General features: G+C 37.0%; 5 protein-coding genes and 1 pseudogene across 5 annotated transcripts; 5 read left to right on the top strand and 1 right to left on the bottom strand.

Annotated features, from left to right (window-relative positions):
* Window position 1: 1 nt before the first annotated feature.
* LOC131772265 (potassium channel subfamily K member 3-like) lies at window positions 2-3,163 on the top strand. Its single transcript, XM_059088151.2, has 4 exons — window positions 2-223; window positions 744-901; window positions 1,613-1,913; window positions 2,547-3,163. Exons 3-4 carry the CDS (start codon window positions 1,622-1,624, stop codon window positions 3,161-3,163), a joined length of 909 nt encoding a protein of 302 aa, XP_058944134.2. The 5' UTR covers window positions 2-223; window positions 744-901; window positions 1,613-1,621.
* Window positions 3,164-4,293: 1,130 nt separating this feature from the next.
* Window positions 4,294-5,908, top strand: LOC131772264 (potassium channel subfamily K member 15-like; annotated as a pseudogene).
* A 3,193-nt stretch (window positions 5,909-9,101) lies between these two features.
* LOC131772259 (potassium channel subfamily K member 3-like) lies at window positions 9,102-10,512 on the top strand. Its single transcript, XM_059088147.2, has 2 exons — window positions 9,102-9,411; window positions 9,884-10,512. Exons 1-2 carry the CDS (start codon window positions 9,114-9,116, stop codon window positions 10,510-10,512), a joined length of 927 nt encoding a protein of 308 aa, XP_058944130.2. The 5' UTR covers window positions 9,102-9,113.
* Window positions 10,513-12,475: 1,963 nt separating this feature from the next.
* LOC131772263 (potassium channel subfamily K member 15-like) lies at window positions 12,476-15,488 on the bottom strand. Its single transcript, XM_059088150.2, has 3 exons — window positions 15,464-15,488; window positions 14,072-14,367; window positions 12,476-13,801 (listed from the first exon to the last, which is right to left on the bottom strand). The coding sequence occupies exons 2-3, from the start codon at window positions 14,361-14,363 to the stop codon at window positions 13,185-13,187; spliced, it is 909 nt and encodes a 302-aa protein (XP_058944133.2). The 5' UTR covers window positions 14,364-14,367; window positions 15,464-15,488; the 3' UTR covers window positions 12,476-13,184.
* Window positions 15,489-18,021: 2,533 nt separating this feature from the next.
* On the top strand, window positions 18,022-24,241 carry LOC136283683 (sushi, nidogen and EGF-like domain-containing protein 1; the record flags this gene model as incomplete). The annotated part of the gene is made up of 11 exons (XM_066172884.1): window positions 18,022-18,078; window positions 18,723-18,793; window positions 18,985-19,004; window positions 19,634-20,014; window positions 20,663-21,046; window positions 21,278-21,388; window positions 22,084-22,197; window positions 22,397-22,777; window positions 23,003-23,113; window positions 23,354-23,467; window positions 24,102-24,241. Coding segments are annotated over exons 2-11 (1,806 nt in total), but the record flags the coding sequence as incomplete, so codon positions are not given.
* A 2-nt stretch (window positions 24,242-24,243) lies between these two features.
* LOC136283682 (uromodulin-like) lies at window positions 24,244-26,850 on the top strand. The gene is made up of 5 exons (XM_066172883.1): window positions 24,244-24,481; window positions 25,024-25,134; window positions 25,624-25,737; window positions 26,020-26,399; window positions 26,752-26,850. Exons 1-4 carry the CDS (start codon window positions 24,244-24,246, stop codon window positions 26,373-26,375), a joined length of 819 nt encoding a protein of 272 aa, XP_066028980.1. The 3' UTR covers window positions 26,376-26,399; window positions 26,752-26,850.
* Window positions 26,851-27,286: the final 436 nt, after the last annotated feature.

Genomic DNA, 27,286 nt, shown 5'->3' with positions numbered 1-27,286 from the left:
TCTTTGTCGCCAAGAGTGTACTAAACCTCTTCGTCGTTTGTCTGACATCATCCTCTTTGAGTTAATCAATTAATTAATTCATCTTTCGCAACTATTCGGGCCTGGTTGCTACGTATGTCTAACGACTAAAATGGTTTATTGATAAGCGGCTTCGTAATTTCAAAATGTAGCAGCAGTTATCTAGTAAGTCTTGAATAATCTTATATACACAGCAGCATTGCAGGTGTGTATTTCCATTTCCAATTTTTTGTCCAAAGCAGTATTGTGTCCTTTTGGTAGTGTAAGTTCTATCACCGTTACCAGCGATGCTTAAGTCAGAATTTCCCGTAATTCAGTCGTTTAAAATATATATGTTTACCTGATATGTGGAAGTTGTAAATTCCCATTATGAACTCCTACGCAGACTCTTGTGTATCTTTAACATGTGTAACTTTAATAATTATTGCCCTGTTTGTTGCCAAATGTATTGAATTCAAAGAGCTCGTGCCTCCAATGAAGTGTAGCTGTGGGTTGTAAATCGCACCAAATTATTACTAACCTGCTTACTATGCCTATGAGTCATCATAGCTTTTTATTTTTTCGAAGATTTATTTTTGTTTTGGCTACCATTATATACTGTATGGGTTGAAATAGAGAAATCTGTCTTCGATATACATGCAGCTGTTGGCGGTTCTCATGGCGAAGTCGTATTAGCCGCCTGCTATAGCTAATTCGTTACCCAGCTATTATTCCTTTTCCCATAGAGTCATAAAGATGGAGAAACATTTCGACTTCATTACGTCGTGCTGAATACTTCGATTGAAGAAAAACACAGTAATAAGATACAACTGTAAATTTCGATAAAAACAGACGCGAGTCTGGGATTACCCACATGACAATTTAAGACAGTTTGGTAGTAAAGGTAACATAACTTATTTCTTTCGGTTTTCTTCATCATTTATATCTTTAAACTAAACTGATGTTCACTTACACGCCTTTTATATCAACGAAAAGGATTAAAATGCAGAGGGAAACAAAAAAAGCAAACAATCAATAAAAGCGCAAGAGTTCAATATTAATGCAAATAGCCTTGAAATCTACATAATTATTTTAGTAGCAATTTGCTCTAAACCTTAAAAACAAAACAACAAAATCAAAGGAGGATTGCAACGGTTGCATTTTCACTTACAATATATTTTTAGCTGTTCTTTAATATCTCCAACAGTTGTTGCGCAAAATACGTTTCAACATAACTAAGAATCTTCAGCTAAGCTTAAGTCAACTAAGAAATGAGCAGGTGGAAACACATCGACTGAATTTTCATGACAATCTTCAATTATTCATCACTCGACAAATAATTATAGATAAACCTAAACTCAAAGGCGCTATTTCTTGAAAGTGTCGCTGATAAAAGACGTAATGTTTAAATTACCTGGTTGATAGAAAATTTGGTTACCCATGAAAAATGCACCGGGAGCACAAAGTCTCTGATCTGATGACTTTTAAATTGCAAATATTCATGAGAATAAAGAATATGAGTAAGGGAGGAAACTTTTAAGCCTCGTTAGGAAAAAAAGAAGAGAAAAAGGTCTCAAAGAAAAAAAATAACATTCAATATTTGGCTTTTTTTCAGAGTCGATAAATGAATTCTTTACTGGGAAAGGTGTTACTGAGGTTGTCAATATACTATGGTTATACATTAGCCGTTGCTTGGGTCTTCACCTATATCGAGCACCAGGATGAATCAGTCCATGACAGAAAGGATAGGATGTTGAAGGATCTAAGAACAGACATGCAGAATAAATACAACATGACAGAATACGAGTTCATGAATTTTTCAAGAAGAGCCAAAGAAGTCTTTTCGGTTGGGGATGAAATAGACTGGACTTTTCCTATCAGCTTTATGTTCGTGGCAACAACTCTATCGACAGTAGGTAATTGTACAAAGATAACCTTGAATAAATGTTCTGACTAAAAAATGACATGATACGACTCTATGAGCGAGGTCGACTCAATAAGGGAATGGAGAGCTCGGATTTCAAATAGACCTCTTCAGTCTGCAGGATTGTTTACTAATATCCGGTCTCAACAGTATTCTCAACTTTACTTTGTGTTAATTTTGTGTACATGTGCATGTGAATACGTTTTGTAAGAAACAGTTTTCTTAGGTATTATCACATGAATTGAAATGGGTAAACAAAACATTCAAGCTACAAGTGTAAAGAGGTACGCCGGTCTATTTCTATAACCATGTGGACTGCTGCAAAATCATGTCTAAGTTTAGATCTTATCGTGTCAGCAAGAATAAGAAAAATATCCAAAATAGGATTATATCTTCGATCAAGGAAGAAGGAGGATAAACAGAGAATTAGCAAAAAGCCAAGGCATAACGTAAAAATAAAACGATTTAAAAACCAAACTAAAACCTAACGACGTACAAATATAAAGTAAACCCCAGGTAACAATTATGCGTGATTCTCCTCGCTTTCTCTTTGATATTTCTCTATTTATTCATTTATTTTTTTTTTACATTATTCACTTAACTGTGGTTGCTTGATTTTATGTAGGATATGGAAATATCACACCTAAAACACGTCTTGGGCAACTGATAACCATCATAGTTTGTATTCTTGGTATTCCTTTGTGCCTGCTGACCTTTAAAACTACGGGAGAACTTGTTGCTTCTTGTCTTCGGTTCCTTGTTATCAAAGCTGAAAAAGTTATCCTAAAGAGAGAGGAATCAAAACATATTAAGAAAAAAACGTTTCTTGCGACGTGTGTTTTGATGTTAACACTTCTCGCATTTGCGGCCACGTTATCTACCTTCCAAGAACAATGGTGTTTCACAGAGGGTTTATACGCCTGGTTCATTACTTTCACAACAATTGGTTTCGGGGACTATGTACCATTTCAGAAAAAGGTTCACCGAGAAAAATATTGGGAAAATAGCTTCATTGTTGACACTATCATCGTTGGTTTACCTTTAATTTTTGGACTGAGCATCATGTCCTGTCTCTTAAACTGTGTCGTCGACTCTCTGGGTGAAATACGAAGTTTTCGTAATCGCTGTTGGGAGTTCTGCTCAAGGATAGCTTGCGGTCGATGTGTAAGCTATGTTGTTACACCAGAACAGCGCAATCGAGATGCTGGATCAGTTTTTGAAAATCAGTCAACTAGACTTTAGTTAAAATTCTGACTAAGGTTTTAACAATTGAAACGTACTTGGTGAAAGATTGTTCAGGCTGGTTATGTGACACGTGACTCAGGTCATCTTAAAACTTTAACACTGTTTCTTACTAAGGATATCTTGGAGATAAGTCTATATGCTGTTATTGCACTGCCTATTAAGTAAATGATTCAATAAACTAGGAAAGCGAATATTTGTATCAAACACCAGTTAGGTTTGAAAGTCGTTTGGTAGCAATTTAAATTCAGCATACAAAGAAAATAATCTTGATTAACTATTCAAACCTGTAAATTTTGTAGCCTATGTTCTAGTTTTGCGTGCGGTTATCTTTTACCTTGATATAAAAATGGATTTCTTAAATTCTCACCTTAGTCGAGGCCAAGTTTCAGACTAGGATACTTCCTATAGATGGAGAACAGCAAAACTAATTCTTCAGTAGACTTAAAACATATTTCATTCATTTTAATCTATTAAAAATAAAACGTGGAAACTTTTCTCAATTGTTTATGCAGCCTCAAGAAAATTGAAAATGTGCAAGTTTCACCTGCCTGTACTCGCAGCACAACATTCTTTTGGCGGACTAATACCTCTGCTCGTTTCAGTGAGCATGCAATTTATGTGTTTGTGGACACTGAACTATCTATTAACTTGTTTTTTTTAATGAATTTTAACATATATCTGAATTTTCTACTGATACCATCAACAGCGATGTTTATCTGTTCGAGACCTCTCAAATGACAGTGATCTGGTGATGACATAAAGTATTAATGATTTGCATTTGAAACAAACAATCTGCTTCGTTCTGCAAAACACGAAGTCATTGTTTTTCTCTGCGTGTAAATAATATCTCGTGCAGGTCAGTGTTTTAGTTTCTGCATGCCCATCTCAGCTAAGTTAAAGAAAAAAATGATGCTACCTTTAAATTTTATTTTGGACGTTTCTGTTTAAGTTTTATTAAGACAGTGCCCAAAATCTTCACAAAAGCGCGTCGCAACAGGGAAAGGGAACTTTCCCTACCTAGAAGCGTTAGCAGGTTCTGTAGTGCGTGTGTCTCGACCAGTAAACCAGACCAGATGCGTGCTTTTTTGTTTGTATGACCGAGTTTTCTGACTGTCTTTGATCCAGACATGATATGGATGACATGGTATGGAAGGTATGATTTGGAGGAGATGTTATGGATATTCAGCAAGCCCCCTGCTAGTAAATTTCTGAATGTTTTCGAAGATTTTCAACTCCTGGGCACTGTTTGTTGATCTGCTATGTAAACGTGTTCGGGCATGTTGATGTATGAGTTCAAATAATCAAATGTACGGTCGATTAATAGAGCGAAGTTCATACCCCTTCCTCTTGGATGAAAGAAATAGAAGAAACCGCCTTGCGGAGTATCACGTCAACACTGTAATGTCCAACACGATGCTATGTTCACAGCTTTATTTTTTTTTCCCATCACTATTGTAAACATGTTCTCTCCATTTATAGATAATGCATCATTACTTAGAAAGACGTTGCTGCGTTTTGCAGTATTCTATGCATATGCGAGTTTCATTGCTTGGATTTTTACCATTATCGAGTAAAGAAGCGAGTTAGCTCACAACGGAATGGAAAGGATGTTGAAAGATCTGAGGGAAGACATTGAGATTAAGTTTAATATCACTGACAATGAATTTGACAGCTTTGTGAGGAGAGCTGCTGTCGCCATGACAACAGGAGACGAAAAGGATTGGAATTTCTGGAATAGCCTCGACTTTGTTTTCACTGCCATCACAACAATAGGTAAAGTAACTGAGATCATTCATCGAGGGAAAGGATAACAGAAATCTATTCAGGGCTCTAGAAACGAATAAGCAGTTTTAATCTCCTCTAAAAGGGTAATTTAAAGAACGGACAAGCACATCATTTCTACCCGATTGCGGTGGGACCGAATTGAAGAGGGCGAAAGGGGTAGGGTGCTAGGGCCTCTTACGGAGAGGATCGATAACGTAATGCTCCAATGCACTATCTAAAGTTCGTCTTACCTTCGAAGTTGAGCCCTAGGCCTTTCTACATTACGTTTTCTGGGCTCAGTAGATACATATGTAAATGTTCGTTTCTTTCACAGGGTATGGAAAAATAACTCCTAAAACAAGTCTCGGCCAAGGAATTACCATCGCAATCTGACTTTCAGAATTCCTATTAGCATGTTGGCCTTCAAAACCGCTGGAGAACTGGTTGCTTCTTTGCTTCGGTACACGCTTATCAAAACAGAAACTGTTTTGCTTAAGAGGTGAACCGAAACATATCAAGAGGAAAACGTTCCTTGCTGCGAGTTTATTAGCAGTTGCTCTTCACATATTGTGTGCCGCGTCGGCCACTTACTCAGAGGGATGGAGTTTTATGACCAGCTTATACGCCTGGTTTACTACCTTTACAACAATTGGTTTTGGAGATTATGTTCCCTTTGAGGCACTTCAAAGAAAGCTGGATCAAGGGGAAGTCTCCGGCGCAGATGGCGTAATTGTCCCAGGCCTGGCCCTAACTTTGCCATGGATGGTTAGGTTTGGTGTCACCTCCTGCCTTTTGAATTTTACTGTTGACTCTTTGGATGACAAGGGACTTTCGTAATCTATATTTTAGCTGTTGGTCAAGTTTAGTTACTAATATGAAAACACTGCTTTGTGGAAGGAGCGGAAATTATAATACGACAGAAGGTCGTGATGAAGACATCAATCGGGTTATGAAAATAATCAGGTAGCTTCCCTGTAGCGCTCACAATTGTATGTCTATCGCAACTCTTTCAAATGCTGCTGATGCTGATCACACTTAAGTGCTCCTCTCACTAAGAGCGGTCCTCTCGACTTCCCGTCGGAAAAAAAGGTTTTTTTTTGCCAATGAAAAGGGTTTAGGACACATGTTTCAAAAATAGTTTAGTTATTCTCCAATTCTCTTTTTTTGCGTCGCCACAAGCTAAAAATGATTTTTGGCCAGACCACCCCTGTGGACAGCGATAGAAAGTGTTAATGTCACAGATTTTGTCCAGCACGCAGCGACTGCAATAAAATAGCTCACGGAAATCTTGCTACAAGTTACAAGATGTATTCAGTTAGTTCACAGACAAAATATGGAAACTTCAGCCGAAACATTTTTCGTACCAGCGTGATCAGAGGAGACCTTTCTCTTTGACCTTGATTTGCATGTCAAAAATTCCCTAATTTGTACGAAGGAATTCTCAAAATGCAGGCTTTAATCGGGCTGAAAAAAGCATATCAGTGCAAATTTTATACACTAATGAGGTCGCGGATTGCCTCGAACCCGCGGGAAGATCTCTAGCTTTCACCCACTAACATCTTAAAAACAACGCAAATCCATGTGTTTGCTCAATCGCGCTCGCGTCGAAGATCATTTGCATGAATCTGAAAATTGACTTAGTTTGGTTTTGAAATGTTCATACAGGTTTTAATAGCGTAAGCTGTCAGAACTCAAATATGAAATAACAGAAGCCAAATTATTTAAAAGGGGTTTGCGAGCGCCAATCAAATTATGATATTCGATACGTTGTTGTTGACGTCTTTCGTCGCGAGATAATAAAATTTGTCAAAATTTTGGCCTTTTAAAATGTTTAAGGTATTAATCGGTGTGATCTTAAAGCTTTTCCACTATATTTTCTACTTTATTTTCTACTTATAATGGTCAAAAGCTAAGATTTATTCAGCTACTCACATAAAACGGTCGGAGTTTGCTCAATGAACTAATTTGCATAATCGGCTGTCACGCTAGCAATACTGCTAAAAGTTTGAAGTCACCTCGGCGAAGAAAATCAATAAGTGCAAGATGTTTTTATATTTTTCTGCAGCCAAACATCTTATTAGCAGAAATCAAGCGGATTTTTTAATGGTCTGGTCTGGACTTGAGCAATATCAACCAAGAAGGAAAGAGTACTTTTAACCAATTTCAGAAAGCTTTCCAACGAGTGTTTTTAAATAAATTTTGACGAGCCTCTGAATAAACGAATATCAAAATTGAAATGCATTTTTAAACACCTTTTATATCGCACACTTTAAGAATACAAAATATTTTTTGCTGCATGCGGTGTGATACGAGGACCGAGCTATTCAACTTTTGAAATTTTCGATGTCGCAAGAGGTCAAAAAAAGGCCTTTTGCAGCTTTGACTTTTGAGAGCTCTAAAAATTTTATTTTAACGTATTTCCAGAAACTAATCTGGTTTTATTTACTTGTAACCAAAGATAGTTTATTGGGAAAAGTTTGAGGGAAAACTTTTTTCCGATGCGAAATGCCCTGGACCGCTCTTACAGAGATCGCCTCCTAATATTTACAGACTTTTCGACAACAGAGCGCCACGAAGTCAGCTCAGTGTCAGGTGAATGTCTAAGGGTTTTTACCAGAGGAAGTTAACCCCCTACTACCTTTGCGAGTTCGCCACCTGCACTAAAACAAGTTCTCTCGAAAAATCTTCCGACTCGTTTCCTCACAGCAGAATAAATTCTATTAAAATCATTATTTATTTCGATCAACTTGAAATTTCATTGGAAAGCAGCTGAAATTTCACCGCAATCAGCCAGTTTGCAAGTTCGATGAAACTGCAAACTGGCTGATTGACTTGTGACTACTACTTTTCTTAGTAAAAAGAAACCTGGTGAAAGTTAATTTCCTTTAGTATCTGTGAAAGTTAACCTGGAGGTTAAATAATTTTTTATAGCTAGTTTGTTTGTTTTCGAGCCACCTTGTTTACAACATTATGGCTCCTATTTACTCGGAGTGTTTTGTCTCTACGCCAGTCGGGGGCCAAATTAATCATTGATGAAAGAGTTATTTAAAATTAAAAGAGGGCAACGATGTAAGTATTGTATAAAAAAGTATTTAAAAAGTAAAATAAAGTTACTCGAATATAACTACCTTATACGATTTGAGAAACTGTTTCTTGGTTTGATCGTGAGCTACGACTAACACAAATGGAATCTTTTTTAAATGACTGTTGATTTCCGAATTGTGATTGGTTGATTTTTTTCAACTGGGTCCGGTGACAAAAGTCACACTGCAATATAAAAGTTATTTCTGGACTTTTCTTCAGCTTTCATGTGAAAGACGTTCTATTGAAAAAACGATCATAAAAAATAATAACAATAAAATTTTTCTGTTGTTGTTTTTTTTAATAGAATATCACCAGCATTCTCCTCTTTGGGAGTACAATATATCGAGTTTGGCAGATAACAACGACCTACCAGTCCGCATAAATTGAAATACTAGGACCACAATACTATTGATAAACAGAATGTAATTGTGGACATACAAACTTCTTTTAGCAGGTGGACAAAAATTCATATGTCAACTTTACAATTATTATTCAAAACGTTGTCTACCTAGGCAAAAATAGTCGTACTGTTATGTAAATTTATATATTAATTTGTCGCTTATTTTGATGTTCTTGACAAGGGAAGTATTGCAGTGTCTCTGTAGCCGCAGGATACTCAGTGGATGATAAGCCATGAATTAGGCAATGTGGCATAATTACGGTAAGTTTAGAGCGCAAGAAATTTTCTTTTTTGCCGTTTGGAAAACAGTAGATATTTTCTCTCAAACAAGAAGGCACCGTAAGGAAGCAGGTTTGAAAACAACTGTAGAATTTCCATGTGACTCTTTATAATTTGTTAATAGAACTTCACATCTTGATGATGTTAATGCCATTACTTAAGAAGGTTGTTGTCAAACTCCCTCACAAGAAAATTAGAATTGTAAATCTATGAATGTGTATTTTAAATGTTATATGCACAAAGTTTAAAAGTGCAGTTGCAAAATCGAAAGCTAGGTGTCCTACACCAGTTTAAACAACGGATCTATACCTAACTCGCGCATTTTACGATAGTATCTCAAATATCATAATTGATGGTTTTGATGTTGTAGTAATAACAACGCGTTGAACTTGTTATTCTCAGGGTATTTTGATAGAAAACATGCATCCTCTTCTCGGAAAAGCTCTGTTACGCGTTGTACTCTTCTACGGATACGGTTTGCTGGTTGCCTGGATTTTCACACTGATTGAAAGTCAAGAGGAGACAAGACAACTCAAAATGAAAAGAATCTTTCAGGAACTGAGAACGGAAATTACTCTTAAATATAAGGTCAATATGTCAGATATAGACTTTGAGAGTTTTGTAAGAAAAGCATCCACAGGGGTGACAGCTGGAGAGGAACTTGACTGGACTTTCCTGAACAGTTGCGCCTACGTTTTTGCAGCTCTTACGACAATAGGTAAGTTATACAGTTAGAATTCGAACTTAACCTCTTTACTAGCCAGCCTCTCATATTTGGTAAAGGCTGCCATAAGGGTAATTCAGTCTTGGACTCATTACAGAGAAAACAAATTGCTATCATTACGTATACCAAATTAATCCTGAAACGGCCTTTGTGGCAACCTCATATCATGCATTTTTTTTAATTATTATATTACCCTAAATTTCCAAAATAAACAAGGGCTGTCAAGGTGTTGAACATTTACTTTCAGACTTTTTTGGGAGTTTTACAATATAATTGCGTACATTCTTTAGCCATAGAGTACTTGGTTAAGAATCTACTCAGCCTGATTTCTTAAAAGTTGTAGAGAAGACCATTTAAGGCTGTCGTATAAAATCATGGTTTTTCTACATTACGCGGTTCGCCCTTTCTTTAAAGGTATTCCTTGTCTATTCAATGTTGGCATGATATTTATTATTCCATCTGTTAGGTTACGGACATATCACGCCTAAGACATCCCTTGGGCAAGGAGTAACCATCATCACCTGCCTGCTTGGTATTCCTATCACTATGTTGGCATTTAAAACATTGGGAGAGCTGTGCGCAACGTTCTTTACGTTTCTTGTAATCAAGACAGAGACCATTGCACTCAGAAGGACTGAACTGAAACACTTGAAAAAGAAAACGTTTTTTGTGGCATGCTTACTTTTGATTGTTTTGATAACACTGGCTAGCGTTTCAACAATTTTTCTCGAACATTGGACCTTCATGGAAGGCTTGTACGCGTGGTTTACAACGTTCACCACGATTGGTTTCGGAGACTACGTGCTGTTTAGATCGTATTCCATAAAGTTAGCTCAGGGAGATATCTCCACAACGAGTTTATTGCTTAAAGGCCTAACCTTTGCTGTACCATATGTCGTTGGTATCAGCCTCATGTCATGTATTTTGACCTGTCTTGTGGACTCTGTGGATCAAATTCGCCATTTTCGTGATCGTTGCTGGAGTTGCTGTCCAAGTTTGATTTTCCATGTAAAACGCATCCTCTGTCATAATGTTTCGCAAAGTGATATATCTGAAGGACGAAATCATGAAGAAAATGAATCATGCCATGTGTAACACAATTTCCGCCCTCATTAACTCTTTATTACCAATCAAAAACTTCTTTCTTTGGTGATCATTTCTTTTATTCTCATGACCTTAGCGTGTAATTCAGGGATGACATTGTAGAGATAAAAACAGTATATTATTAAGTTTACTCCTTGTGTCGAAAATTCCATAATCAAGTAAAGGTGCTTACCAATGAACAAAATAAAATCACTTGAAATTAGCCAAGAAAACAAATGAAAAAACAACCCAGGAGGTTGCGAAAGGTAAGGGTAGATGTATACAACAAAGACCCCTGATGGAATTATTTGTGGCATTCAAAGGCATTTAGATGGAACTGTGGGAAACAGAGTTGTTAAATCCTTTAGATGCTTTGGATAAAGAGTAATAGAGGAGACATTATTTCATATATTCAGTGCAACATACTATTGTCGAAGACGACTACATTAGGAAAATTAATCTTTTTTAATCTTCCTATATTTTATTGTAGATTTGTCATTTTCCGTCGTTGTCTTGATGCAGAGATAAAGGATAGCACCCGGCTAGATTTGAATTTGCAAATAAAGAAAGAAGATAAGGAGGCTGTTAGTGCGTAACAGCGTAAAAGCGTAATTCTACTCTGTTACTCTTACAAGTTACCATACTTCAGATATCAATGCGACCACGAAACAATGTAATTTGGCATTGGGTTTTTCCAAGAGGTCATTTCGAGCATTTGTCTATTCTATTTGATATTTTCCCATGAATGCCTACGACTGGAAAATTTCTTGAGATTTTTTTCTTAGCTTTGCTTTGTTTGTTAATTTTATGCCTTCTTAGGCAAACCGGTTGTACAGAATGTCAGGCGACCGATCCCTATGTCATCGACAGCGATACGACTCACCTTTGTAGCTACATTTCTTCTCAAATTCATTACAAAGAATGTTTCCCTTCAACCATTTCTGTTTTTTTCCCTACCCAGACCTATTTAACATTACATTATGCCCTGTCAGCCCTGTGCTCAAGCTGCGCTCCTTTCGTTGGTCGTGACCGAAAGCGAAATATATTCCCAGCCAGCCCCACCCTCAATAAGAACATAATTATGATGTTAGCGATTGAGAGTAACACGTAAAGCCTGCATTTCAGTTGATTTTATCTGCCTTCACAATTGCAAGATCATCATTCACTTTAAATAAAATCCCGGAATACATTTAAACTTGAAAATAATTACTGTTATCGTTCAGAAACGATTTTCGAGACCTTTTCAGTACGCCTTGTTTAGAGTGATCTCTTTATTTATACCAGATTTTATTGCACTTAAGTAAAGTAATCACTAAAATAATCCAAATTTGCTTTGGTGTTGCTTATCTTTGCTCTGTGATTAGTCTGAACCAATCACAGAGCAAAGAGATTGCTGTTGTATATAGTTAATTATTCTATATCGTATAACTCAGGGCGGGGATGGTGAGAACGTTCGCCTTCCACCGTTGTGGCCCGGGTTCGAATACCATACCTAAAGTCACATACTGTTAAATTATCGCTATTTATTGGTATTTTTCAATATTATTGCTATTATTATACAGTAATTCCAATGATCTTACATATAGTCAATAACTGGAAAGTTCACGGACTTAAATCCGTGCCATGAGCATTTTCAATATATTCACGATCAGAGATAAATTCTTAGCCATTTGATAATCCTCTGCGAGCAAAGTCTAATTTGGATCGGCTTAGGCCGATTGGATGGTGTTTGATCATATTGTTATTGCTATTGTAGTTTCCATAGTGACTGTTATTAACATTGTTATCGTTGTTATCACTATTATCATCGTTTACTCTCCCTTTGTTTGGACCACGACTTCATCTCCAGTCATTAACCTCTTCCCTAGTCATCTATGAATGCGTCTCTAGCGAAATCTCTGACTTACAGTGCAAGGTCAAATTTAGCATAGAATGTAGGTCTAACTTTCAGGAGTTAGGCATATTCATCCCTTTAAATCTTAAGCAGTCAGAATTACTACGGTAAGGGAAACGTCGATTAACAAATAAACTGAACATTTCCAAAAGTATTTTTTAAGGATGGTTGGATGTGTATACCTTCTTTTGCTGCGCCAGACTTCAACTTCAGCTTAACGCATCTGGCGTTAAGTTCCTAATGGATACTGAAAGATTCGTTGACGGGGCTTCTGTCCTCAGACCATGCATGGATAGCTCGTTGACTTCACGATGCTGTTTTGCAGATGATGGCTGAGTTATTGATCCCCTTATTGAATCTTTTGGTTAAAAACGTTCTCGTTGCCGTCTCCGTCTTTGTTTACTTCATTTCTCTTTCTTAGTCAATTTTCAGAAAATTTGATAGAACCATAATCCCTTCTATTATTCAGCCACCAACTTCTGAATTACTCGTTAGGGTGACGAGGAGGGAAAAAATTGATTCAATGTATATGAACATTCAACCTCCGACCCCCATCCTAAGAATTATTTAATGCGCGTAATAAGTTAGGTTGTTATCTGAGAAAGCGCATTTCGTTGTTCAATTCAATTGTCATGAAAAACGAGAAATCACATGATGGCCGTTGCTATTGGCTAAAATAATCCACTCGTGCGGATGATCGTGGTAAGATTAGTAATTATTGGAAGGTCAGGGGGTTAAAATTTAATATCATGGGTACGAGATTAATTCAAAAACTTTTTTGGCGATTCCACTAATTCCAGGCAGAAATTACTTGATTTTGGCACTCAACCTGATTTTCCTTCTTGCAGCAGAGCTTGTGTCTTATGCTTGAGTGTAAGTGTACGCAGCTATCTATACAGCCATCACGAAAGTGGCGAATCTGATCCATGGAATCCACAATGCAACCCAGAATACATGACATACAACTCAGGCCAATCATGGTTGGAAGGTACAGTACGCAGATGTATATCACAAGATGAACTGTATTGTCTATCCCTCGTCCCATGCCCCTTAGAAGCGCTTCACAATGGACGTAGTCGCCGAATCCAATTGTGGTGAAAGTGGCAAACCACGCATAGAAGCTCTCCACATAATTCCACTTTTCCATGAAAGCGCCTGTGAAACTTGTAAAGATATACAAAGCAAACATAAGGGTGCATGATGCCACGAGTTTTTTTATCTTTAGATTCATTACCTCTTCCCTTTTAAGCAGATTATTTTCTATCTTTATGACGAGATGGCGAATAGAAGAAGCAAAAAGCTCTCCTGAAGTTTTAAAGGCCAACATGGTGATGAGAATACCAAGGAGGCACACAGGAATTGTGATACCTTTGCCAAGCTCTGTTTTAGGTGTTATGATACCATATCCTGAAATAAAAAGAATGAATAATTTTTGCTCCACTCCACATTACTTTACATTTAAGATTTTTACAGAGGTTAGAAGGAAATCCCAAGAAAACTCAGGGGCGAAAACCAAAAACAAAGCAAAACAAAAACAAAAACAAACGAAAATACAAACAGATAAGGTCCCCTTAACGGTTAGAACTTACAATAAAAAAGAAGTGGATATACTCATTGCCCAAATAGACAAGCGTTAATTAACATTGTACACGGCATGAAGTGATCTTTTTCTCTTACCTATTGTGGTGAAAGTGGTCAAGGCGAATGTGAGGCTGTTAAGCAAAGTCCAGTCCAGTTCATCACCCTCAATCACAGCCGCAGCTGCACGATTTACAAAACTATTAAAGTCGTCATCGGTTATATTATATTTCTTATTCATATCATTCTTGAGTTTACTCAGCGACTCCTCCATTCTTTTGAAAGCAGGTTCATCTCTTTTTTCAATCATGGTGAAAATCCAAGCAATTAGAATGGCGTACGCGTGGAGGAATCCAAAACGCAGTAATGATTTCTTTAGAAGTGGATGCATATTTCTTCAAAGGGAAACGAGAACATCAAATTAAATCTTTGCTTGAACAATTACAAAGAGCCCGATCCAAAATAACAACAATGATAACAACAAAGAGGAGGTATGAATGGGCAAAGTTAATCTTAACTGCTATTCTTAGCTTTGTTGGTCCTGTTTTACTTCTCCTGACGATCACCGCGAGAGCATGTGTTAGATATGACATGCTTTCACAGCCAACGAGGCGCGTACCCCAGAGTGAGCCTAACTAGTCTCATATTACGAAAGCGCGAATGGACCTCAGTTTTATTCGAGAGCTTTGAATCTTACTGGCTAAGTGAAGTTCGGCAGGTTGACTTCGTATGGCTTGGTTCCATGGGAATATATGCATGTAAACTGCACCCGTTAGATGTAGTTATTGAACGAAATGAGTGACTAAAAATTAGAACTATGAGCAACGACACCATTCGATGTTCGTAGGTTTAAATATGCACTGGATTTTGTGAAGTCGAGATTAATCCATGATTAATACTACTTTCGGTACAAATCACACAGTGAACTAGAAAAATTTCTTATTATTTTTGTCGATAAACTGTGAAGTGGACGAAAGTTAAATTCCTATCGCCCGTTTTTGTCTCTTCGGCTGCTCGGTGGTGATTAGTATTTGCTAATGACTTACCAACAGCACACTCGAAAAACATTATTCACTTGTGTGGTATATACTAATGTTAGATACCCGTAAATTAGTTAGTAAGCTACTGCAAACCTTGAAACAGTTGGGTGTGCAAGCCGTTTCAGAGTCACATCAATTATTCATTAGTATTTTAACTTTTGTAATCGATGGTGTACAAATTTCTTGCCTTAAGAACCTTTACATAGGTTAAATTGTGATGTAATTTGTGCGAATTTCGTATTTTGACTTTGCTAGAACAAATTAACAAAACGAGAATTCTCTACTTGAGCGTGAGAGTTCCCAAAAAATAAAATGGCTTTTTCACCGAATAAAGTAATCAGTTATACCAATACACTTTAGAGTGCTAGCAAGTGGGGAAAGCAATAACTTCCCATTGCTTGAGTTGAATTAAGTTATTGAATTATTAAGGATGTTTTTTTTTAAATCTTACCTCGTTGATTTCTTGCTGGAGCGACTTTACCGACGTAACATGCGTGGCATAGTCCGCTTTTTTTTACAGTAATAACCTCTCTGTTTCTTCCAAAACATTTTAAATTTACTCTGAGCCCATTAATGATTTATAATTTTTTTTAATTCAAATGCCTGGCTTGTCATTTAAAAATACGTTTGCTTTTTATTTTCTGTCAAGGCGACAACAATTGATGAAATCTTATTGAAAGTCAATTCACCAGCTGAATCTATAATGCCGAGCCAGTGATTAGATGCTGTCTATTGTTTGGAAGGAATGAAAGAAAAAGTTTTTTTTTTAAATAAAATTGCAATTTAGGAGAATCACGAATAATTTTTTTCCAATATAGAATGACTTACCCCATCTGAAAGAGTATTCATTCCTGGGGAATATGAACTATCCATGCACTATGAGAGGTTAGAAATGGATGGATGGCCTGAAAAAAAGTAAAAAATTACATCAACATTAATTTTTGTAGCTCATCATAATAACAACTTTCATATTTGTGATTTAGGGAATGAGGCGCCGAAAACAAACAATCAACCATTGCATTTTATTCACAGCTGAAAGTCACCCGTAGATGGGAGTCGCTTCAAACAAAACACCTCTGTGTGAATCATTTTCTTCAGATATTTCATATTGTTAGCGACTCCCCAAGATTAATCTTTCTGTTTTTGCCTTTGCTTTGTTTTCGTTTTTAACAGTCCCTTCAATTTCTGTTTTGCTTCTCGAATCAACTGTTTTTCCTGAAGATATTGTTTTCTGCGTCGAATGACAACAGCAATTTAGTCGTTTTCCTACGCCGTCGACACTTATATCCATTCAAAACCCAATAATTCAAAGCCTATTTCTGCGAAATACTGAAAGACTATATTATTATCCTGAAATATTTAAGATTTGTCTCAAGGATTAAGCCAGAAGAAAATTATAATCGACTGAAAGTGACAAAGGATACAAATCTTGATGATCCTATTCGAGATCCATTTCCTCTGGCGAAGTCCAGTGCTTAACTTTTGGGTAAAACAAGGAAAATCTTTTATTCAAATTTCTCTAAAAGTAAAATTCTCTGCGGGTTGGTCTTCACTTTTCATAGGGGCAATTTGCAAGCAAAGCTGAAAAATCAGATATTGCATGTTTTCGCGACGTTTACATCTTACATTTTCTTATTAACAAAAGTTTCCGACAAATGAAAGCTGCATGGCTTTGAAAAATGTTCGGAGTAATATCCCGAAGAGAATTATCGTTTCTGACAACCATCTTTAAAAAAAAAAAACTGATCAGCTCTCACGGAGAACTACTCGACGTAAATTGCGTGCATATCATCCACATACCGAATGCTGCTCCTCTGTCAGAGGAATTTGAGAAAATCCTCCGAGGATACACAGCTGCGTGTCATTTGCAACAAGTTAAAGTTTGGAGAAATTCAGATAAAGATTTTCCCTGTTTTATCCTTCATTAAAAGTGACCGAAACTGTACCGAGATAAATAATGGATGAGTGTGTTCGCATTCATTCTCAGCAAAAATGGAATGCACCATAGTAAAGATGAATAATGTCACTATTTATGGTAAAAGTATGAATTTTTTAATGTTGTATTGAGCTTGAGATTTTTTTAGCGATGTTTTTGTGTGGAAAAAGTCCACAGGCCGCGAACAAGCAGCACTAGTTATCAAGGAAACAAGAGTGCTGCAACCTCCCTGAGTGCTTAACTGCTTGCAAAATTTGAATGGGGGTTTAAAACTTTCATTTCCCGAGAGGTTTGACTCTTACAGAGGCTAGTTCTTAATGAGCATAATGACAACAACAAAAAAAGGAAAACGTCTGCTTATCCAGTGATGACCTTTAAGTTATCCGTTTGAATTGAAGGTTTTATCAAAGCTGATAAAGAATCATTCTTTTTACCATTTTTGACTAATTTATTTCACTCGGGAGGCAGTGAATCCATCAATGCAACAGGGTGCCAACACGCTGAAAGTTTTCGCTTATAGCTTTCAACTTCAGTAGAGGCGATAGGGAAACGATTTTGAGAGAGTCCCATTTGCAACATATTGAGAGATAGTTTGCCTTCTTTCTTTTTTTAGCTTTCCTCGTCCTTTATTTCTAATATCAAAAGTTTTCAGCTTCTCCTTGGATCATTTTTCTTGTTTATCGACTTGCTCTATGATATTTACACAATTCTAAAATGTCATTATTCAAACTAGTTAAATTAAATAAGATAAATTAGATTGATTTATTTCCACCCACTTTGCATCATAAAAAAATGATCTCATACACTTTAACTTATGACAGCCAAAACTAAAAAAAAAAAAACACTTTTCCAACCCTATTTCGACCCTATTTAATCATTTAGTTTCAAACCCTGCAAGATTTGAGCATGTCTAATTTAAAATAAGTTCTCTAAATATCTGTCACTAGCTTTACTTAAAACATTATTTAACTAAATCAGTTTTCAATTAAATCAGAAATAACTGATTCTGAATAGTTCCATGAAAAAGACTAATATTTGTAATCCTTTGTCAATTTATAAGTGCGCATCAGAACTTAAGAGTGCTTTTCTCTTCAACAGTCAATCTTCTGGCACTTCTGGACTCTCTACTGGTGAGTGTGTTTAAGTTCTTTCTTTGTAAAGTTCGTGGATGACGAGAACCTGCCGATTTAGAAAAGATGGATAAATAAGGAAAATGATATATTAGTCAATTCACCATTTCCTTTTTTAATTCTGGAAAAAATGAGGAAAAAGGAAGAAATTAGGGATGGTTAGAAAATGGTTTAAAACTGCGAGAGGAAAGTCGCCGTTTTCCAGCTTGAGCCAAAAGATATTCTCCAATAGATAACAAAATTATACCATTTGCCTCATCAAAAAAAAAAAAAAGAAAAGAAAAAAAACTAAAAGCAAAAACAACGTGGCGTCCTTCGATTGCCACTTGGACTCACTGTGAGGAACTGTAAACTACTAAATGCAGTGCATCTGTTCTTGATATTAGTGTTCAGTCGATTATCAGGGAAACATTATACAATATTAGCATGAAGGAGGATTTTCTCACTATTTGTGTCATAGTTTTAAAGATTGGTAGTATCCTTATCAGGTTCACAAGTGAGATAAGTTTACTGATCACAGCAAAATGAATAAATGGCAATTGTTTAATACTAATAACGAGGACTCCGTTTTCTGGAATAGCGCTTTTACGAAGCTGTTTAGTTTTAAACTAAATTGATTTCCAGTGAAATTTTTTCCCTTCCAGAAGTGGCAGTCGATTTTGAAGATGGATTTTAGAATTATTAAATGGATGATAACTCTCGTAGTATCATCAACGTAAGTACAGCGTAATCTTTGACAATAAATGATTTTCCCTCTAATTCGTTAGTTGATATTCCCATACAAACTTTCCTGTATCCTAATTGTTGAGACGCCCTGTTTAGAAATCACTGAGCATTTTATTCCGTTTACTTAAAATGGTTTTTAATATCGAAAAGATTAATTGTTTGTCTTAACTCAACTTTCAGGATATACGAAACAACCCACGGTTAGTAAACGTTTCTCTTCTATTTAATTACCTGAATGATGTTTGATGATTATCAGAAAAAAGGGATTTTTTTCTTTGTTATATATTTAATTCATTGTTTCATCAATCATTTGAAATGGTGGTGACTTAATTCCTTAAACCGTGATAAAGATAAGATTTAATCAACATCTTTAAGATGACAGAAAACTATTTACAACATTTAGACTTACTAATTTGAAGGTAATTATAACTATTTGCTTATTAGAGAAAACGCTTCTCGATATTAAGATAGTTTCGAGAATCTTAAACTAAAATTAAACCGAAATTTCAGTTCTTTGATGTAGTCACTGTTGAACTCGAGCGTTTATGAAAATTTCGGCAAATTATGACAAACAATAAGTTTTGAACACTTTAATTTCTAAGCCGTAATGAAGGAAGCTGACTCAGTCTATTGCTTAACCATTTTGAGTACCTATCTGTGCCTTTGGACGGTCCGAATTGATAAGGACTGGCGAGGTCTTTTTTATTGTGTGCTACGTTTTATTTACCTAGGTTGTTCAGTGTCATGAACAAAGAAAGGTTTTTTTTTTCATTTCTTCTTCCTTGCATGATTCCTATCTAATTTTTTCTGATAATCGTTGCGATGACAGGACATGATTACTGCCATAGTTATCAAGTGATTAATGACAGGACTAGGGCTGCTGGTCTCGCAAGGGGCAACGTCCTTAGGTGCGATCAGCGAGATTTTCCAACCGCCAGATGGTATCGTTTTACTGGAGCGGCTGGCACGCAGATGCCGACAAAGTGTGTGCCCATTAACCGTTGTGGAACCCACGCACCAGGATGGCTCAGCACATCACATCCAACTAGAACTGGGCAAATCATCAATGGGAAAGCGTGCTTTCACTGGTCCGGAAACTGCTGCCGGTGGTCGGCAAATATCATGATCAAGAAATGCAATGGCTTCTACATTTATAAGCTTGGTAGAACACCATGTTGTTACCTTCGCTTTTGTGGGAATGGAGGCTTTGGTGAGTTACATCCAGTTTAAACTAAAGAAACCTAATATGCTACATTTCAAATAATTGATTAGCCATTTTTAAACAGCAAGAACGATTTATTATTATGATACATATAGATACACCTAGTTGGTTGTTATATACAACGCGAAAAGTCCAAATCCAGTTGCTCTTTTGAAAGGTTTGAAAATTATATTTTTCCAAACCTTCTTGCATACCCACTGCTCAAAATCATAATGGCCCCTAAATATGTTTCGAGAAAGGATGTTATTACCTAGTCACAAACGTGGCTGGAAAATAATGCAATCATAGTGATTATGAAACAAAGAAAATCGTGGATATTTTCATCTAATTCTGACAGGTCAATCGTGAATAGACCAATCGCAATCAAGTTCGAGTAAGAGAATTTATCATCGAGGCCACAAAGTGGATGTCTTTGCTGTTTCCCGTTCATTTTACTGACCATGCTGACGAATGATTGTTATCTTAAAACGAAATAACATGCTATAAATATTTCTGGTGCTCGATTTTCTCCAATTTCCGGGTAAGGTCCATAAGCACACTGCGCGGCGATTTCTTCCTCGGCCAATTGTAAGAATAAAATCCTTAAACATTCTAAATATATTTTTACCTTTACATGGCGTTTATACTCTTCTTCAGGAGACGATGGCTGCACTAACTACTTACAGTTAAACGATAGAACCAGAGCTGCTAGTGTTCCTCGGGGAAATATCCTTAAATGTGACCAATATGACATGCCCGGGGATCCAAAGTGGTACAGGTTCACTGGAGCATCAGGGCAAATGATGGCCACCTCCTGTGTTCCTAAGCATTACTGTGGAACGCATGCTCCGGGTTGGTTGAGTGGAGCTCACCCAACAAGTGTGGGGCAAATTGTCAACGCCAGAGTCTGTTTTCACTGGGGAGGAAGTTGCTGCAATTGGAACACTAATATCCAGATCAAAAAATGTAACGGGTTTTACGTTTACAAACTTCACAAGACCCCTGTCTGTTGGCTTCGCTACTGTGGAAATGCAGGATTCGGTGAGTCAAAGGCGGAATATTTCAAATAGAACTTTTCAAGGTTATTTTCTGTATATCGTCTTCATCAAATTTTCCAATTCATCTATGGTCAATACGGAGAACTATAAAACAGTAAGGAAAGAACACAAAAACTACAATCTCAAGTACTTCTTATCTAAGTTTATAAAAACTGCATGGAGAAGTATAAATGTCTTGTAATTGACCTAGCAGTCACATTTTCTCTTTAATTAGATGTGTGCAAGGTAAGCAATCCTTGTAAGAATGGTGCCACATGTGTTCCCAAAAATGGTGGGTACACATGCAACTGCAAGTCAGGATTTCATGGTGTCAACTGCGAGCACGGTAAAACCTTTAATAAATTGCGATCAAATTCGAAAACCCCCGAGGGATACTTACCTTCACTAGAGCAAACCATTATAATTAAATTCCCCAACTACGCCCTCGGACACAAATAAAACACAATTCCCTTTTTTTGCACAGAGAGAAGTTTATTAAGAATACGAACCAACAGTGGACAAAAGCCAATGATATGCCTAATAGACTTCCCTGACACTCTATGACATCACACAAAATCACCCGGGGTGGGAGGGTGGGTGGGTGGAAAGAAAAACGAAACAATACACAATCGCCGGTAAGCACTCAAAGTGAAAACTGACGCGAAGTGAAACACGAAACTCCTCGTGCTTGGTACTAGAAGGTGTGTGTTGCGCAATTCGTCCTTTTGAACACGTGCTTGTCTGTAGATGTCTTCTACAGTAGGTGATAGCTCAATAGGAAAGAAAAAATTCAGCATATATATTTCGTGGGGGAGTAAAGCTATGATGAAGTCGCTTACGCCATCACGTCTGGAACACTATTATACAACACGCACAGTCAAATTTTAAACAAGATCAAAGAGAAAATTAGCAGGAAATTACTGCCAACAATTTGTATAAATTATTAGATAGTCTCCCTGTACTTGAGAAATGTCAGGCGAACAGTGTTTTTAAAAAACAATTGCAATGGTAAAAATAGCAAAGCTTTTTTCTATCATACAGATGTAAACGAATGCAACACCCGACCCTGCCGTAACGGTGGAACGTGTGAGAACTTCCCAGGAAATTACAGATGCAAGTGCAAACCAGGATTTTTAGGGAATCACTGCGAGATCGGTTAGTTGATTTTGCGAATGTTGTTCAAAGTGTGTTTCTTATATAAATTTTTTAGCGATTAGCCAAAATTTCATACTGAATCTTTTCTAGATATATTTGAAAAGCTTATAGTGCATTTGCGACCCTCGCGAAGGCAGTCAATGTCGAAACAGACCTTTCCTGCAAATCTTATTTTCCGATATATTTTCCCCACCACAAGCGTATGATGAATGCAGGCATTACCAAGTTCTCAGTGACAGACAGCGAGCTGCTGGAGTTCACAGGGGCAACATCCTTAAGTGTGACCAAAGGGACCTTGTAACACCCAAATGGTACAGGTTTACTGGAGCAGCTGGCACTCAGATGCCCACGTCATGTGTTGCAAAACATTACTGCGGAACTCATGCACCGGGCTGGTTAGCGGGTTCACATCCAACAAGAGTTGGTGAAGTTGTCGACCGTAAGGTTTGTTTCCACTGGGGTTCCAATTGCTGCAACTGGAATGCCTACATTCGGATAAAGAGGTGCAACGGGTTCTACGTGTACAAGTTGGCCCGGACTCCTGTGTGTTGGCTGCGGTATTGCGGGAATGCGGGTTTTGGTGAGTCATGTATAGCTTTATTCTTATACTTAGAAATGGTAACTTAACTATAGAACATTATTTCTAGAGTAATTTTGCAAGTTTGACTTTTTATTTGACACAAACGGGGTATGCATCCTGTGAGCAGCAACAATAGCTCGTCATTAAATTTTGATTGAAGTCATCTTTAGTACTTCCATGTCATAGAATAAAACCAGAAGTAAATGATCTCCTTTTGTTTACCAGATCCCTGTAGAACAAGCAGGCCTTGTAAAAATGGGGCGACATGTGTTAACCAGAATGGTGGCTATAAATGCTTGTGTAAGCCTGGGTACCAAGGGATAAACTGCGAGCAAGGTAAAAGACACGAGACATCGATTTTTTTAAAGAAACACTTTTATTGCAATCACTATATCTGTAAGAGAATTTGGACAAGGAAACGTTTACAGTCATTGTGATCCGATTGTGACAATTTACTGGAATAGGAAAATTGGCCTTTAGTCACCTCGAACTGAAAATTGATACTTAATAAAACAAAATAAGGTATGAGGCTGTCTCTGAGTCATATATGTAACACTCATCGTTTTCAATTTTTAGATATCAATGAATGTCTTACGAGGCCTTGCCGCAATGGCGGGACTTGCGAGAACTTAGCGGGAAGCTACAGATGCAAATGTAAACCAGGATATCTAGGAAAACACTGCGAGATCGGTTTGTATTGTTCATTTGAATGTAGACCTCCCTGTTTTTCATAAAACTCATCTTTATTTGACGTCTCTTAAGAGTCATTTGACATCTGCGTCGGGGTCGTCTTCGTTAAGTGTAAATGAATAAAGGGGTAGGGTCTAGAAAAATTGTGATGCTGCGTTGGTGGGGGAGTATGACAAGACAATTTTGGTTTTATCAACTGAGTTGATAATGTAAATTGACCGCCGTAAAGAGTTTCAAAGCTGATGTTAGCCCTTCGTCAGAGCTCTGACGTAGGGTTAATGCTTGGAAATGTCAGCTTGACCAATTAACATTATTAGCTTAGTTAATGAAATCAAAAATTACATTAAGTATAATGTGGTTGAGATGAAAGTTATAAAGCGTAATTTCGTTGTGTTACGCCTTGCCTAATGAATAAATTTTCCTTGTTTTATCCTTTTTTCTGTTGGCCTGATCTCATTTAATGTTTTGTGACTTAGACGATGTCACTATTCGTTATTACAAAAAGCTTAAATCCCTTAGAGAATGAGTTTCTGCTATGCTTGCAAAATGTAGAAAGTCTGGTATAGGCAGTTGACAGTTTTGAGATCTGGAATGTTTTCGGACTTTTATGTGCAGTTGTTCTGTTTTTTTGTAGTATTTGATGAATGCAGACACTATGAAGTCCTCAACGACAGAGAGCGCGCTGCAGGGCGTCACAGGGGTAACATCCTAAAGTGTGACCAGAGAGATCTTGTTACCCCTAAATGGTACAGGTTTACTGGAGCAGCTGGTGCTCAATGCCAACGGCATGTGTTCCGAAACACTACTGCGGAACTCATGCACCAGGATGGTTGAGTGGCTCACATCCAACAAGAGTCGGGCAGGTTGTGAACGGGAAGGTGTGTTTCCACTGGGGCTCCAACTGTTGCAACTGGAATGCTGCCATTCAAATAAAGAAGTGCAACGGGTTTTACGTTTACAAACTTTCAAGGACGCCTGTATGTTGGCTGAGATACTGTGGAAATGCCGGCTTTGGTGAGTTGGGTATCGCCTATTTTTCTTTCTTTCTTTCTGTGGAAAGTAGGATCAGCGAATTCACTCTACGATTTTCAGCTTTCCGGAAAGATATACGCTGAATATGCTACATTTAAACCCCGTGGATAGTGTTAATGTCACGTTAACGGTTTTCATTTAATGTTATTTGTCACAAATGAAACCAAGAGAGGATAAAAATCTTCGGGAAGGCAGGGTTTTTGTAAGTCTTTAGTTTTATTCAACTTTCTTTTGTAGTAGTGTTAAAGGACAGAGGTATGTGATTGTGTGTCGTGATGGAGGCCTTTGCCCTTTAGATGACATGAGAGGTTATGAAAATAGGGTTAATACTGCATAGAAGTACAATATTTGTACGTTTCTATGTTTCTAATTGGGTTAACGCCTCGGCGTTATTATATATATGATCGTTGCTTTCTTTTAATCTTCATTAATCTCCGTATTATCATTTTGAATATAACTAGTATCAGTATTATCAATCCGATCGTAAATAGTATGGGTATTATTTTTCATTAAAAAATTTTAAGACCCGTGCAAAGCTAGTAAGCCTTGTCAAAATGGCGCCACTTGTGTCAACCAGAATGGAGGCTACACTTGCCTCTGCAAGTCTGGGTACCAGGGAAAGAACTGCGAGCAAGGTGAGGTATCTAGGAGGTCATCCTTAAAAATCATTGAATTTAAAACTAAAAAGTAAAATGGTGTCGCGTATTCTTTGTCAAAGTTACTGCAATTGACTGCCGGTAGTTGGTCAGAAAAGAATGGAAAACTAACCCACGTGAACAAAAAAATAAAGTGCCCTTTCAAATAATAACTGACATAAGGACATTGAAAGGAATTCATTTTATTCAAAATTCCAAATTTATAGTTTTGTATATCTGATCATGAACATATTAAACCAGATAATAATACTAAAGGAATTGAAGACATAGTCCTTTCGTGAATGTACAAAAGGCGAAAAAGCAAGCCTATAAAATTGAGGCTGGCAAGGTTCTTACTGTTTTGATACTATTATGTACAGATTTACATACAGAAATAAGGCTATCAGAATGGTAACAACAATGTTGATAGTAATAAATGATTACAATGATAATAAAAACAAATCAAATGTATGTTTCGTTTGTCTTTAGATGTTAACGAATGTGTCACGAAACCTTGCCGTAACGGTGGAACTTGTGAGAATTTACAGGGTAGCTACAGATGTAAATGCAAAGCAGGATTTCTTGGCGAGCACTGCGAGATAGGTTTGTATGCTTGCCATTTTTTTTTTCCTTTAGCGCTCATGAAGCTGTTTTTCTTTGTTGTTACCGTTTTTCTTTCAAGCTTTTGCCTGTAAATAATTGAAATAACTGTTAAGACTTTTATGATATTAACTTTTCTGTTGAGCAGTTTCCTTACTGTTTATTTGTATTTTAGTTTAGTGAAAAAAGTTTTTTAAAGTGTTTATGGTATTCTCTGAATCAAATATAATGTCTTAACTTGCGCACATCGGGAGAATACTGTAACCTTTTTATCTTATGTTGCAGTTTTCGATAATTGCAAACATTATGAAGTTCTAAGTGACAGAGAGCGGGCTGCTGGAGTTCACAGGGGCAATATCCTTAAGTGTGACCAGAAGGACCTTGTAACTCCCAAATGGTACAGGTTTACAGGTGCAGCTGGTGCGCAAATGCCAACGGCTTGTGTTCCAAAACATTACTGCGGAACACATGCGCCAGGATGGTTGAGTGGCTCACATCCAACAAGAGTCGGGCAGGTTGTGAACGGGAAGGTGTGTTTCCACTGGGGCTCCAATTGTTGCAACTGGAATGCAGCCATTCAAATAAAGAAATGCAACGGGTTTACGTGTACAAGCTTTCGAAGACACCAGTATGTTGGCTGAGGTATTGCGGAAACGCAGGGTTTGGTAAGTCTATAGTTTTATTCAACTTTTTTGTAATACAGTGACAGTATAGAGCTAGGTGATTATGTCATGTTGGAGGCTTTTGACTTCTGCATTAAAAGAAAAGTTTTATTTTTTTTGAAAAGAGGGTCGCATAATGTTTTTAATGTCCATTTCTGGATATTTCTATTATTATAACAAAACTGTGGCATTTATAATAAGGTCCCGAAAAGGTTATTAAGGAGATTGTTGTTTCTTTCTCTCTTCATTAACATTGCTATCAACATCTTAAAAACTATTGCTATTGAATAATCATTCTGATCATTATTACTTTTACCATAACTAGTATTATACTTTTCAACACAAATTCTCTAAGATCCGTGCAAAGCTAGCAAGCCTTGTCAAAATGGCGCCACCTGTGTCAACCAGAATGGTGGGTACACTTGCCTCTGCAAGCCAGGGTACCAAGGAAAGAAACTGCGAGCAAGGTGAGATATCTAGAGGATATCCCCAGAAATCATTGGATCTAAAACTAGATAGAAAATTTGGCGCAAATATTTGTTACCTGAACTTACTGTAATTGACTGCAGGTGTTTGTAGGAAAGAATGGAAAACTACCCTAGGTAAACAAACAACGAAAAAAAAAGGAACCTTGTCAAATAATAACTGTCATTAGGACATCAAAAGAAGTTCATTTCATCAAAACTCCAATATAAGTTTTGCATATCTGATCATAGACAATTAAATCAGATAATAATGAAGGAATTGAGGACGTAATACTTCCGTGTGACGTGAATGTACGGAAGGTGAAAAGCAAGCCTGGCAATTGAGGTTGGCATGGTTCTTACTTTTTGATACTACTATGTACGATTTACATACAGAAATAAAGCTATCAGAATAGTAATGATAAT

The sequence above is a fragment of the Pocillopora verrucosa genome, chromosome 10, assembly GCF_036669915.1.
Source record: "Pocillopora verrucosa isolate sample1 chromosome 10, ASM3666991v2, whole genome shotgun sequence".
NCBI classification, from domain to species: Eukaryota; Metazoa; Cnidaria; class Anthozoa; order Scleractinia; family Pocilloporidae; genus Pocillopora; species Pocillopora verrucosa.
This window is presented reverse-complemented; position numbering and strand designations above follow the sequence as displayed.

Coding starts and splice junctions, on each gene's coding strand:
- LOC136283682 (XM_066172883.1), top strand. CDS start 24,244: ATGCCAACGGCATGTGTTCCGAAACACTACTGCGGAACTCATGCACCA. Junction 24,482..25,023: donor CTGTGGAAATGCCGGCTTTG/GTGAGTTGGGTA, acceptor AAAAATTTTAAG/ACCCGTGCAAAGCTAGTAAG. Junction 25,135..25,623: donor GGGAAAGAACTGCGAGCAAG/GTGAGGTATCTA, acceptor GTTTGTCTTTAG/ATGTTAACGAATGTGTCACG.
- LOC131772265 (XM_059088151.2), top strand. CDS start 1,622: ATGAATTCTTTACTGGGAAAGGTGTTACTGAGGTTGTCAATATACTAT. Junction 1,914..2,546: donor AACAACTCTATCGACAGTAG/GTAATTGTACAA, acceptor GATTTTATGTAG/GATATGGAAATATCACACCT.
- LOC131772259 (XM_059088147.2), top strand. CDS start 9,114: ATGCATCCTCTTCTCGGAAAAGCTCTGTTACGCGTTGTACTCTTCTAC. Junction 9,412..9,883: donor TGCAGCTCTTACGACAATAG/GTAAGTTATACA, acceptor TCCATCTGTTAG/GTTACGGACATATCACGCCT.
- LOC131772263 (XM_059088150.2), bottom strand. CDS start 14,363: ATGCATCCACTTCTAAAGAAATCATTACTGCGTTTTGGATTCCTCCAC. Junction 13,802..14,071: donor GACCACTTTCACCACAATAG/GTAAGAGAAAAA, acceptor TTTTTATTTCAG/GATATGGTATCATAACACCT.